This window comes from Aythya fuligula, chromosome 4 (assembly GCF_009819795.1).
Source record: "Aythya fuligula isolate bAytFul2 chromosome 4, bAytFul2.pri, whole genome shotgun sequence".
In the NCBI taxonomy this organism is placed as follows: Eukaryota; Metazoa; Chordata; class Aves; order Anseriformes; family Anatidae; genus Aythya; species Aythya fuligula.
The window spans coordinates 75,163,709-75,177,884 of record NC_045562.1 but is presented as its reverse complement, the minus strand read 5'-3'; the positions used below and the strand labels follow the sequence as shown (position 1 = coordinate 75,177,884).

At 57.6% G+C, this 14,176-nt stretch overlaps 1 protein-coding gene across 1 annotated transcript; it reads left to right on the top strand.

The window, feature by feature from the left end:
- Positions 1–6,987: 6,987 nt before the first annotated feature.
- LOC116488940 (homeobox protein notochord-like) lies at positions 6,988–9,946 on the top strand. Its single transcript, XM_032186943.1, is given in 5 exon segments — positions 6,988–7,225; positions 7,671–7,846; positions 8,926–9,009; positions 9,012–9,038; positions 9,845–9,946. Coding segments are annotated over 5 exon segments (627 nt in total).
- Positions 9,947–14,176: the final 4,230 nt, after the last annotated feature.

Below are 14,176 nucleotides of genomic sequence, written 5' to 3'. Positions count from 1 at the left end.
GTGCATGTGTGGGCACATGAGGGCTTGCACGGGTGTGTGTGTGAATGTATGGCATGTGTGAGCGTGCACCTGCTTGTGTATGCATGTGTGTGCATGCACCTTATTGTGCATGCATGCATGGGCATGCGTGTGCATGTGAATGCATGTACATATGCACATGTGTGTGTGCATGCATAGATGTGTGTGCATGTGTGGGCACAAGGGTGTGTGTGAATGCACTGGTGTGTGCGAGCATGCACCTGCTTGTGTCCGCACTCTTGGGCATGCACAGGCATGGGCGTGCATGTGTGTGCATGCACGTGTGTGCATGCATGGCTAAGTGTGGGTATGCATATGCATTTGTGTGTGTGCATGCATGGGCGTGTGTGCTTGTGTGTGCATGCACAGGTGTGTGTGAGCATCTACCTCCTTGCATTTGCACGTGTGTGCTTGCATGGGAATGGGTGTGCATGCACAGCTGTGTGTGTGTGTGCATCCTGCTTGTGTGTGCGTGCACATGCATTGGCATGAGTTGGCATGAATAGGTAAGCGTGTTCATGCACTTGCTTTTGTAAGCATGCATCTGCTTCTCTGTGTGCACACATGCACTTTTGTGCATGCATGGGCATGTGTGAGCATGCAGTTTCTTGCATTAGCTTGCACCTGCTTGTGTTTGCATGCACGTCTGTGCTTGTGCATGCACGTACAAGTGTGTGCACGCACAGGCATGCCCGTTAATGCGTGTGCATGCACTTGCTTGTGCAAGCATGCCCCTGCTTGCCTGTGCATGCACGTGCTTGTGCAAGCATGCACCGTTTGCAGCGGGAGCACCCCAAAACCCCACACCCAGCAGAGGGAGCGGTGCCAAAACCTCCGCAGCTCCGTGCCCTTGGACGCAGCCCCGTTGGCAGCAGCACCCGGTGGCCACCATGCCCTGCACCACTTCCCTATTTCCTCCAAACACCTGGAGCCATTTCCCACGCAGCAAACGGGACAGCGCGCCCAGCCCCGTTCCTAATAAGCAATTAAAACCCTTCCCCGGCGAGCCTAATAACCTCACCGCACGGCAAAATCCGCCTCTCCCCGGGCCCCTCAAGCAAGGTCACGCCAAAAAACCGTGCCGGGGCTGGCACACCGTGCTGGTCGGGGCTTTTGGGGTGTTATCTTAGGACGATCGCAGCCCCTCGGGGCCAGGGCACCGATGGCACCGAGATAAGGCTGGCGGCGGTGGCACGGGTCAGCGGGACGGGGCCGGGGCCCTGCTCTATCGGCCCCATCGCCGTTCCGCTCGGCCACATCCCCCCCTCTCCTCGCACTTATTTTTCTCCCTGCCCTGGCCCCCATGCAAATTTCCCACTAAAATATGCTCGCAACAGGGACAACGACAACAACAACAAAAAAAAATAGATTTTTTTTTTTCTTTTTCCTTTTTCAGGGAATTTCTTATCGCCGCCGAGACGAACCGAAATCCAATTATACCTCCAGTGCCGGTGCCCGGCCCCGCTCCGCCGCCGCCTCTTATCCCTGTGCAGCATCTGCCTTTTATTTTTCCTTCCTTTGATTGTTTTTCCCCTCTTTTTTTCCCCCCTCCTGCTGATTATCTCTCCCCTCGCTGCGCCCCCTCCGCTGTCATTGCCCCGTAATTGTGTTTGTGCCCCCAACCCCTGCCCTGCCCGGTTTGTAGCTCTCCTTTATTCATCTTTAAATAATAATAATAATAAAAAAATCCTGCTGCCTTCAAATTTGGGGCATAAAGAGGTTTTTAATTACCCCTGAATCGGTGTATTATTTTTTTTAATTATTATTATTCCATCCCCTGAGCTGGGAAAGCTGCTGGAAAAATCAGGGTGACGGGTGCTGCTCGTCCCATGGGGACACCGGGGTCACCACGTGGGGTGTCCCCACTGCGGGGGGGGCAAAGAAATTGCATTTAGGTGAATTAAACTAATTAATCCATCCTGGGATTAATGGGGGCAAGGGGTGTGCCGGGGAGGACCCCAAATCTCCATCCAGGGGCGGAGAGCACCCCAAATCCCCTGCCCACGGGTGCGCATCCCTCCCATAGCCCTGCTGCCCTGGAAATCACACCCAAACCACCCCAAATTTTGGGGACAGAAGGGGAGGGCACCCTGCAGACCCTTATGGGGCCGAATTTTGGGGACACTGCAAAGTGTCCCCTGCTATAGGGCCGCAAATAAAAGTCCCCGCTCGCAAAACCCGGCTGCAAAAAGCCCCCCGGGGCATGGGGGCGGGTTGGGGGGGGGCTGGAGCTAAGACAAATAAAGAGTTCAAATGTGGAACGATTAAAAATAAAATAAAATAAAATAAATCGAAAGCGGGGGAGATAAGGCGCGGGCGCCCTCGCTCCCTATTTAACATTCATTGGATTGAATAATCAGGCCTCATTATCTCAAATTGTCTGCATATTTGCCCTCAAAATGCTAATTTGAAAGTTGGCTGCAAGCGCCGGCTGCCTATTTTGACTAAAATATGATTTTGCTGCATTGTGCATTGTTTGTAGCTCCGGGGGCATTTCCAGTTTCGAACCGAAAGGGGGGGGGGGAAAAATAAAAAAAAAAAAAAAAAAAGGCCGTGAAAAAAAAAAAAAATAAGAGAGAAAAAAACTATCAAAGGCTGACAGGGAGGGGACCTGGAGGGCCCCGCGCCGCCTGGAAATGGCATTTCCAGGCCTGCGAGGGAAATTCGAGGCGTTATCGGGGCCGGGAGGGGATGGAGGGTTTATCGTTAATCTGGGGAAGGGAAATGGGAGAAATAATTCTGTTTGATTATTCTGGTTTTGCGGCGCAGCGCGGCTGGGGTTGACCTTTCCGGAGCCGCTGCTGCCTCGGTGTCCTTGTCCCCGCCGGGGTGAGGCACGGCACGGAGGGGGTTCTCCGCCACATCCCAAAAGATAAGACCCAAAAAACCACGGGGGTGACCCCAAAACCCTTCAGCGGTCCCAAAAACCTCCCGAAGGCCCCCGAAATGTTCACGGTGTGTGTGTGGGGGGAAAGCGGGGAGCGAGAGGCGCAATCTCCTTCCGTCGCTCCCCTTCCCAGCAGTCAATCAATAGCTCATCATGCGGGACCGGAGCCGAAAACCCCATTCTCGGCCGAGGATTAGGGTGGGAGAAGGGCAATCCCCCGTTAGCGATGCCGCCCTTCGCCCGCCGGCTTACCCGCCCCGGGGACGCGCCGCCGCCGAGCGCAGCGGGGGATTAGCGGGGGGCCGCGGGGCCGGGGCGCTCGCTCGCCCTTGTGTTGACAAAAGGACGGTGACAATCCCTCGCCATCAATTCCAGAAGCGCCTCCGGGGCCGGCAGTGACCCCGCTTTTGACTTCCCGGGCAGATGGAGGGGGTGGGAACCAGCCCTCTGTCTTTTAGGGTCGCGGCACAGAGGGGACCCCAATGCGTAAAGACCCCAGCAGGGAATAAACAGCAGGATCCCAAGCGTCTCGCACCGTTTTTTGCCCCAATATCCCATAACCCGCAGGTGGAGAAAGGCGCCCCGCCACCAGCCCACGGTCCCGAATTGATGTCACCCCACAAGGATGTGCCCCTTTTTAGGGCTGGTTGGGGTTTTTTTTGGAGCCGGCAGCAGCCCTGGTGCTGTCCTGGCTAGCGACGGGCTGAATTTGGCTACCGTGTGGGGTGCTGTGGGCACTGTCCCCATAGGGTTTGTGAGTTTAGGGTGGGCTCTGGGGCCGGTTCCAGCCCCAGGGAAGGGGCAGAATCCCCATTTGTGCCCCTAAAGCAGCCACGCTGGGGGACAGCACCCCTGGGTGCCCCAGCCACCCTCCTCGGGTCACCCTTGGGTGGCTGCGGTGCGCGGGGTGGCACCCACCACTGGGACCCCCTCTAGCCAGGCAGTGTCCTGGGAGAAAATACCTGGCCTTGGGGTGTCCCACCCCATTGTGTCCCACCCCATTGTGTCCCACCCCATTGTGTCCCATCCCACTGTGTCCCATCCTAAGGTCCCATCCCAGTATGTCCCCTCCCGGGATGTCCCACCCCAGGGTGTCCCAGCCCCGCTGGGTGTCCCCCCCCCCCCCCGTGTCGCCCCGTGTCGCCGCCCGGTGTCGCAGCGCGGTGTCGCAGTGGCCTCTGGCGGACAGCGGGGGAACGGCCCCGGCCCTACTGCGAACTGGGACCCCGCTAACTGGGATCCTTACTAACTGGGATCCCAGCTAACTGGGATGCTCACTAACCAGGATCCCGAACTAACTGGGATCCCCAGTAACTAAGATCCTCACTAACTGGGATGCTCACTCATCAGGATGTTCCCTAACTGGAATCCCACTAATTGGGATGCTCATTAACTGGGATGCCCACTAACTGGGACCCCACTAACTGGGACCCCACTAACGGGGATCCCACTAACGGGGATCCCACTAACTGGCTTCCTGCAAATGAAGGAGTCCACTAACTGGGATGCTTCCTAACTGGGATCCAGATAAATAAGAGGCTGCAAACTGGGATCCCTGGTAACTGGGATCCCCACTTACTGACAGGTGCTAACTGGGATCCCTGCTAACCAAGAGCCTCACTAACTGGGATCCTACTGATCGGGGTTGTGCTAACTGGGATTGCACTAACTGGGATGGCTCTTAACTGGGATACCCACTAACTGAGATGGCTCTTAACTGGGATACCCACTAACTGGGATGCTCACTAACTGGGATATTCACTAACTGGGATACCCACTAAGTGGGATATCCTTTAAATGGGATGCCCACTAACTTATTCTGAGCCACCAACCCCACAAAAGCCCTGAAACACAAATTGAGGGGGATTATGGACAAACGACCCTGATGCTGGGGGCCCCGACACCATGCCCCAAGCGAGATTCGTCTCCCCCATTGATTTCCCCTCATATTTTAGCCCCCATCCTAGCTCGGGATGATTTCTCTTGCAGGAACACCTCCCTCTCCCTGGGTTTTTCACCTTCCAGGGCTCCTGGGCGAGGAGATCCCATTGGAACTTTTTTATATATTAAAAAAAAAAGGGTTTTCTTCCCACTTTTCAAACATCCTGGTTTGTCACCGCAAGCAGAGCTCTTCGGGCACCCCGGCTCTCCTCTGCTTTTTATGGGAATTTCAGCTGTGTTGGTTAAAACACTGCTTTCCCCTAAAAATTGGGGTGTCCCCAGCCCCCAGCAGGGCCACTGTGGTGTCCCCTATCCGGGAGGGGGGTGATGTTGGAGGCCCCAATCCCAATGGGCAGACGGGGCAATCCACACCGTGCCCAGACAGCCGGGTTGGGGCTAATGACCTGCATTGATATTAATTAGCTCAGGAGCTTCCCCCCCAATCCCACAACGGGGCCTTGGGGCTTAGGATCAGCCAGGTGCAATGCCCCGGTCCTGCTCACATTCCTGCGTCCAGACCCCATTGAAGGAGGACCCCCAAAAAAGCCCTAAAAACCTCCCCTCCTTCTCTCCGGGGCAGGATTTTCCCAGCTGCCACCCCAAAACCCTGCGGTGTCCCCATTTGGGTCCCTTGTCACCCGCATCCCAACCCCCCGGATGCTTTTGGGGTCGGGGACCCCCGGTTTTTAGGGCCAGGGGTGTTTGCTCAGTGCCATCACACAGCTCCGCCAGGAGGGGGAGGAAAAAGGGAATAAATAAAAGGGAATCAATAAAAGGGAATAAATAAAAGGGAATAAATAAAAGGGAATAAATAAAAGGGAATAAATAAAAGGGAGAGCACCCCATAACCAAACACGCACCTCGCTGCGGTGCCTTTTTATCTCGGCCCTTTTAAGGCCATAATTAAGAACTAATAAGGCCAAATCTGCCGCCCTTTCATCTCTGCCCCCCCCCCCAGGGATTTTATTTGCCTCCCGACGCAGGGGCTGTGGGGTGGTGTCCGTGGGGCAAGCTGGGGATCGTGGCTTCGTGGTGTGTTTTGGGGTTTTTTGTTATAAAACACCCAGGGAGCCTTCAGCAGCCAGCCCCATACAGAGCTGTGATCCCATACCCACGGTCCCCAGCCCCATAAGGAGCCGTGATCCCATCCCCAGCCTCATAAGGAGCTGAGATGGTCCCCAGCCCCATAGAGAGCTGTGATCCCATCCCCGATGTCCCCAGCCCCATATGGAGCTATGATCCCATCCCCATGGTCCCGAACCCCATACGGAGCCATGATCCCATTCTCAGCCCCATACAGAGCCTTGATCCCATCCCCAGCCCCCTACAGAGCCGTGATCCCATCCCCTCGGTCCCCACCCCATAGAGCTGCTGATCCCAGGCTGCTCCACGATGCTCAGACCCCCCCAAAATACCCCAAAATATTTCTTCCTCCGTGCCACAGCGATGCCCCCGTTAATCCCAGAGCAAGATCCCGGCTCCCTTGGGAACACCGAGCAAAGGAGGGGAGGCTCCAAACACCCCACAGATGTGGGTCCTGGCCCCACAGCTCCCCCCGCACCCCATTTCCTCCCCCATAAACCCAGTGGCGTCCTTTGACCGGGCCCAGCTCCCCCACTGGGCTGGGCCCGAGGTGTGATTTTTCCCAGCTCATTAGGGAAAGCCGCTGGGGTTTAAGGATCTCAGACCCTAATGACCATCTGAATCCCATCAGCGGGGCCCTGCCGGGATTGGGGGGGGGATTTAGGGGGGCACCCACCTCTGCCACCGCATCCCCAGGGGTCCCAGGTCATGTCCCTTCACCTGGAGGGTCTGGGCATGGCTGTGCCCACCCCAAAAAAAAAATAGGGGGTGCAGACAGCTGGGTGGCATGAGGGTGGCCAAAATTTCCCCTATATACACCTCGAGTGTCCTGGGGGGGCAGCTCTGGTGGCTTTGGGGTTTCCCCCCCCAAAAAAAACCCCTCCGCATCCCAAAGCAGGGCAAAGGGGGCACAAACCCAGTGGGGGCGGCCTCAGGGGGGTGTCCCGGGGCGGTCCCATCCCATCCCATCCCATTGCATCCCACCCATCCCGTCCCACCCCATCCCCTACCCCCCCGGCCCTATAAAGGCTGGCAGTGCAGCCCCAGCAGCCCCCGCCATGCCGCCCCCAACCCCATCGCCCCCCTCCCAGCCCGGCCAGGCTTTCACCATCGCAGCCCTACTGGGACGAGCCTCACCCCCCCCGACCCCAAACCCAACCCTGACCCCAAACCCGCTTTTACCCCCCTGGGGACCCCTCCGGGACCCCATTCCCGACCCCACAACCCCTCCCCGGCCGCTCTGCGCCGCCTGCTGCGGACCCCCCCCAGCCTGGGCAGCTCGCCTGGGGGCCACAGGTAGGGTCTGACCCCCCCCATATTTTGGGGGGGCTGTGGGGTGGCTGTGAGGGGGTTCCCAAACAGCCACCTCCTTCCTCATCCCTTTGGGGACCCCTGCCCACATTCCCCTTTGGGGTTGTTTCTTTTTGGGGGAGCTCCTTTTTTCTCTTCTAGGGGTGTTGAGGAGGAATTGGGGTGCGAGGAGATCCTGTAAAAATGGGGAGGGGGTGAGAAAATCTCCTAAAAAATGGGGGAGGGTGAGAAGATCCCCTAAAAAATGGGGGTTGGGGACATTTGGAGAGACCCCTTTCCACTCTTATATGGAGAGACCCCCTTGGGGAGCTCCCCTTCTGCCTCCCATGGCATCCCGTTGCTCCTAGGGGGCACCCTCCAGGATCTCCCCCACAAACCCTAAAAAAAAACTCAAAACCCCATTCCTCAACCTTTCCACCCTCTTCCCCAGGCTTCCTCCTGTCCAAGTGCTGCTTGCCCATCCTCAAGGCCAAGGCCAAGCGGGTGCGGACCACCTTCAGCAGCGAGCAGCTGGCCCGGCTGGAGCAGGAGTTTGCGCGGCAGCAATACCTGGTGGGAGCCCAACGGGGGCTGCTCGCCTCCACCCTACAACTCACCGAGGAGCAGGTAATAGGGCCGGGCTCTAACAGACCCTAAATGTCCTCGATCAGGCTCCAAAATTGCCAAAATTCCCGTGGAAAGGGTTTTTTTGGGGGAAGGGGGGGGGGAATGAGGCGCAGCGCGGATACCCAGAGGGGTTGGCTTGATGGTGGATTGAAGGATTTGGGGTTTTTTCCCCCTGCTGGTAGGGTTCGGCTCTTCAGGGTGGGATCAGCTGCTGGGGGATGGCTTTTTGTCACCTCGGGGACAGAGTGTGGCAGGGGATGGCAGTACTGGACAGCCAGGGTCTGTGGAGGGTCCAGGCACTTGTGGGGAGCTGTATAGGGCCCAGGCACTTGGGGGGAACCCTATAGGTACTCAGGAGGAGCCATATAGGGCTCAGGGGGAGGCCATATAGGGCCTGGGAACTCGGGGGAGCCATATAGGGCCCAGGAACTTAGGGGGAACCCTATAGAGCCCAGGTACTCAGGAGGAGCCATATAGGGCTCAGGGGGACCCGTATAGGGCCCAGGTACTCAGGGAGAGCCATATAGGGCCCAGGCACTTGGAGGGAGCCATATAGGGCTCAGGGGGAGCGGTGTGTGGCTCAGGCACTCAGGGAGACCCATATAGGTCCCAGGTACTCAGGGGGAGCCATATAGGGCCCAGGTACTCAGGAGTAGCCATATAGGGCTCAGGGGGAGCTATATAAGGCCCAGGCTCTCGGGGGGGAGCCGTATAGGGCCCAGACACTCAGGGGGAGCTGTATAGGGTCCGGACACTCAGGGGGAGCTGTGTGGGGCCCAGGCACTTGGGGGGAACTATATAGAGCTCAGGGGGAGCCATATAAGGCCCAGGCACTCAGGAGGAACCATATAGGGCTCAGGGGAAGCCGTATAGGGCCCGGACAATCAGGGGGAGCTGTGTGGGGCCCAGGCACTTGGGGGAAGCCATATAGGGCTCAGGGGGAGCCACACTGGGCCCGGGCACTCGGGGGAAGATGTGTAGGGTCCAGGAAGCTGTTTAGGGCCCGGGGGGCACTGCTTTTGGCCGCTGGTCCGTGGCGAAGGCAGGTTGGAGCACCAAGCTCGGCGTCCCCTCCCCAGGTGAAGGTCTGGTTCCAGAACCGCCGGATCAAGTGGAGGAAGCAAAGCCTGGAGCAGCAGCAAGCCAAACTGGCCAGGATGGGCCTGGCCACCCCACAGAGGAGCCCCGACTCGCAGAGCCCCGGCATCGAGGAGGATCGGGACTTCCCAGAAGGGGCCGAAGACCCCCGGGACCCCCCTGCGGCCCCCTTTGCACGGACTGGGGCAAAATGCCCCTAAGATGTCCCCTTAAGGGGGTTTCGTCCCGTGTGTCACACGGTGGGAAGAAGCGTGTCGGGTACCCGCCGGGCAGCGGTTATTTTTGCAGGGCGAAAATAAATTATTTATGCGAGGCCGGGGTTGGAGGAGGAAGTGGTGGTGGTTTATGGGGTCCCCCGTGGGGCTGGGAGTCGTCACCCGGCTGTGGGGTGGCTGGTTAAGCCTTGGCGGGTATAGGGTTTGCGTCTGGGGTCGTCTTTGGTGGAATAAGGGGGGTGTGAATGGGGTTTGTGCGTGGGAGCATGTTCTGGAGGGCAGGGGGCATCCCACACACCCCACCCACTGTCAGCCCCCTTACCTGGGCTCGTCCCAAAGGCACCGGGGTGCTCAGATGCCTCCTTTGGCTCTTAAAATCGCTCAGGACCTTTGCAGACCCCTTCTGCCCCGCAGTTTGTCTTTCCTGCCAGCAGAGTTCCCTTGTAATGCCCCCGCTCTGCCTACAGCTCGCATCGAGCGGGGGCTCGGGGCTGCAGCCATGGGATCCTGCTCTCCACAGGAGCCAGGAAAACTGGGGAAAAATGGGGAAAATGATGAGCCAAAGCTGAATCCCCTGCAAGGATGTAAAGGAAGAGACTACCAGGGACATAGGTAGTGGAAAAGGGAAATAGGGCCCCCAATCCCTGCTAAGGATGGGACCCAGGTAAAGATTTTCTGCTGGCAGGTGAGAAACAGAGAGGAGACGAGGCAAGGAGAGAAGGGGATGATGCAGGGAGAAGGGGACGACGTGACGGAGGAAGCTGCCCTTTGTTCTGGCCGTTTTTAGGGCCGGGATTAGCCGGCGTGGCTCAAAGAACCCAAACTGTGCTAATGTCTTCACATGTCTGATGGGGCGCGCCGGGCGGGTTTGACCCGCTAATCTGGCGTGCCGGTGGGTTTATTGCAATCATCCCCGAGACAACGGGGCTCACGGGGGTGTTTTAATATCACCCGGCCGGGGGCCGAGCTGATTGAGAGAGTTAAATTGTTCTCAGGACACCTTTAATCCCCTGGGAGCTGGCAGTGCTCGGTATCAGGCAGGATTGGGCCATTTGGGGACCCGTCCCTGTGCCAGGCGATGCCCCTGCAGCTCCGGCAGCATCCGACTGGGGAAAGGGCTTTAATTAAAACTAACGGGCTTGATTGAGTTTTCCAAACGCCCCGAGAGCTTGACAAGGTTTGGGGCTGGATAAAATCACCTGGGAGAGAGCTTTTGGCTCCTTGTGTCCCCCGAGGGTCCTGATCCCTGCAGCCCAGCAGTCCTTTCCCAAACCTGTGCACCGTCCTGCTGTTCTTTCACCCATCTGGAAAAAAAAATATATGAAAAAAAAAAAAGGTTGTTTAGCTGGTTTTCAGTCACTGGATTTATTTGCCCAGAGGAGCAGGCTCTGCACGGGGACAGAGGGATGGAGGGACGTCGGGGCTGGATGGAGGGGTGGCCGCAGATAAATAGGTGCAAAGGGGTGGCTGGCTCAATGAGACGGGGTGGGAGATGGACGGAGAGATAGCAGAAGGGATCATCGGGGTGGGGCTGCAGCCCTGCGGCTCCCCGTGCCCCCCGCTGTCCTTCCTGCTAGGATTATTCCTGCTGGGCACACGGCGACGGCCCCGATCTGTTTGTAGGGCCAGGTTTGCTCAGGACATGGAGTTAGCGGGGTGCTGGAACTGCCACCAGCCACCAGATCCCTGCGTCCCGGGCGCTTTCCCAGGCACATTTGTGTCACCAGCCCCTTTCTCCTCCTCTGGCTGTCCCCTCACCCTCTCTTTTTGCTAAATGGGATTATGGCATGCTGTGGAGGGGTCGGGGTGCTGGGGCCAGCAGCAGAGGCTCGAGTCACGGGGCAGCGGGGTCGGCCGTGCACGTTTCCCAGCTCCGTCTCGTCGTGTAATCTTGTTAAATGGTCAGGGAGCATTTCCCCCGCTTCTCCCTCCCCTTTAATTCCCGATTGAAACATCAAATAAAGCTTCCCGAGGCTGCCAGCAGCTCCACCTGCTCGGGGGAAGAGGAAACACCACCACATCCCATGTTTTGCAGCCTTATGGGGTGAATTCACCCTTTGGTGATGCCTTGGGTCACCTGGCCCTGCTTGGGTGGCACTGACCGAGGGGCTCTTGGTGTTACACCCCCAGCTGGCAATCAGCACCTGGCTGGTGCATGAAAACAGGGTGAAAATGGGGTGACCTGCCTGGAAACGCAGCCGCAGGGTCCCAAATCTCTGAGTTTAGGGGTCGCAGTCCTAAGGGAACCGGCTGGGTTTGCCATGGGGCGGCTGCTGGTGCCACTGGCCCTGATCCGGAGCAGCTCCGTCCCCTGCTTCGCTCTGCTCCGTGCCACAGGGCTCCGAGGAACCTCTTTGGTTTGTGTTGGTGAAACGAGCAGCTGGGGAAAAGAGAAAAACAAAAAAATAAAATAAAAAATTGAAGAAAACTGCGCTGTCGGTCATGGGAATGGGTACAGAGCCCCGAGCCCGAATTCCCCTGCAAGGAGGATCCCGGGGCAATTTGTGGGGACGTTCCCAGGAGGATTCTGATGTGGGCAACCCCTCTTTGGCTTTCAGGAGAACAACTTTCTATCCTAATTATTTTGACCCCCCATTTTTCCTTCTGCAGAGCAGAGCTCAGTGGAGGGACCACTTAAGCAGCTCCTGGGGGCTCCCTGGTACCAGTCTTTGGGGTTTTCTCCCCTTCCCACCCCCTGCTCAGGCAAGGTGACATGGGCACAGCCCTCGATGCGCGGCGACATCCCCACCCTCTGCAAATGGTTCATGGGGAACGGGTTTGGGGGTAAGGGGGGCTGATTTTATTATAAAACTCGCTTGCATTCAATCAGGTCCGTCCCGATGGGGTGGGATGGAAGAAATAGGGGAAACGTGGGAGATTTGGGACTGGCAGGCGGATGAGGTGCCCCCCGAGTGCCGAAGCATCCCAGCAGGATGCGACCCCCGCGCCGCCCCCATCCTGCCCCCGCTCCCTCTCTCTTGATTTAATAAGATGGAGGGGAATTAACGGGGCCGGAGCATCGGGATAATGCAAGACGAACAAAGGGGCAGCGCTAGCAAAGATGCTGCCAGCTTTTAATGATGAGGCCGGGCAGATCCCCCGCTAGCTGTCCCTTTGGAGAGGCGATTAAGAACATACTGTTATTGTTAAGGCCGAGAGATAAATCCCCGCACCGTTTCTGATGTGATCAGCCGGGGCTTCTCCCTACAATTTGTGATCCTATTGTGGCCGGTGTTTGCCCTGGGCAAGGAGAGTCTGGGAACCACTTATGAACCATCCTTTGGTCATTAGCCTCCTCATTAGGAGAGAACAATGGAGGGGAGAGAAGATAATTGAAGGGAGCAGCGGGCTGATGGCGAGCTCGGGACTGTCCCAGGGCTGCCTCGGTTTCCTAATTCCCAATTAATTCGGAATGCGGGGCTTGGGGATGCTCCTCGGCCTCGCAGCTCCGTGGCGAGCTGGTGGCGAGTTGTGGCGAGCGTTTTGGGGTCCCCCCGCCACTCAGCAGCCAGCCTGCTGCAGCCCCCCAGGGCTCCATCCCACAGCTTTTTGGGGCAGAACCCGCAATTTGGGGCAGTATCCCGCAATTTTGGGGCAAGATTTACTCTACCCCTCATTTTTTGGGGGGACAGGACCTGCTGCAGCCCGGTGCCGGAGCACGGAAAGCCCCCGGGGAGAGGCTCGGGGAGAAGCAATTCCTCAGGATGCTTGACATTATCAAGTGCTAATGAGAGCTGGATGGGGCTGAGGTGCTTTGCAGCCCATTACCCCAAATTAACCTGACAATGCCGCCGGGGCCAGCGTCTGCGGGCCGGCTGGGTTGTGGATTGCCTGTCTGGGGCAGGAGGATGCTGCCCTTTGCCTCCCACCCCCCCCCAAAAAAGGAGCATCCCCTTTTTGTAGGCTCGGTTTCTGCTGCTTTCATGGGGCTCTCACAACCCGGCCAGTGGCCAGTGGAGCAAACTGGGGGGCGAGCAGCTTTGCCCCGCAGCCAGCAGCCACCCCTGGTGATGCACGGTGCAAATAGCACCCGGCCCGAGGAACTTCTCTAGATTTTTGTCAGGACTGGACCAATCCCTCGGTTATTTGTGCAGCGTGGATGAAGGCCAGCTCTCCTTTCCCCACAAGGATCCGTTTTGGGATGGGGGAGCCACCAGCTCCAAGGGTCCCCCGTTTGGGGACATTCCCCACCGCCTTTCTGCGGGCATCACCGCGTCCCTATCCGGGATATTTGCTTTTTTGGGGGATCCTGGAGGGGATCACAGCTGCAAAAATCCAGCAGGGGGGTAAAGCTGGCGCTCAGCACCCCGTTTCGAAGCCGATTTTGGGTGTTTTAAAGCAAGAATCACGAGCTCCTCTTCTCCCCGCCAGGCCCTGCCCCAGAGGATGCTCGGGACGATTTTCTCCCCCTCGATGTAGGATTACGAATGCCCCGAACCTCGCTCACGTTTTCACATGGGGCTGCTGTGGGTTTGGGGGAAATTTCGCCCACCGGGAAGGCTCGAGGCTCGAGCAGGGTGCCCGGCAGAGGCGAGGTGCGAAATTTCTCATGGGCCAACAAGCGAGAGCGGCGGGGTGCCAGGGAGAAAGGGGATGGGGGGGGGACAGAAAAAAAAAAAAAAAACGAGTTGGGAGAGGAGGAGGAGAGAAAGCAGCAGCCGAGGAGAGACAAAAAATCCCCCAAAGCAGCGAGCCGGTTTGAAGAGTGGGGCGTTTTCTATGGGGGGATTGTAAAATGCGCTCTCTCTTTCCCCTTGGCAGGGGGGAACGAGGGCCCCCACTCTATCTGATAGTCATTAGCATCAATTAGCCCCGTTTGAAGTAGGCAACATCTTTGTCTCTGCGCAAAAAAAAAGAAATAAAAAAACCTTTCAGGGAGCCCATAATAACATCTGGAGCAAGGAGAGGCTGAGCTCAAGTTCCCCACTTTCATCTCTTGTCGAGGTACTTGGAATGTTAATGCAGCCTCATTCTTTAATGGAGTTATCAGGAAATGCTTTTCACCCCCTTCCCTTTG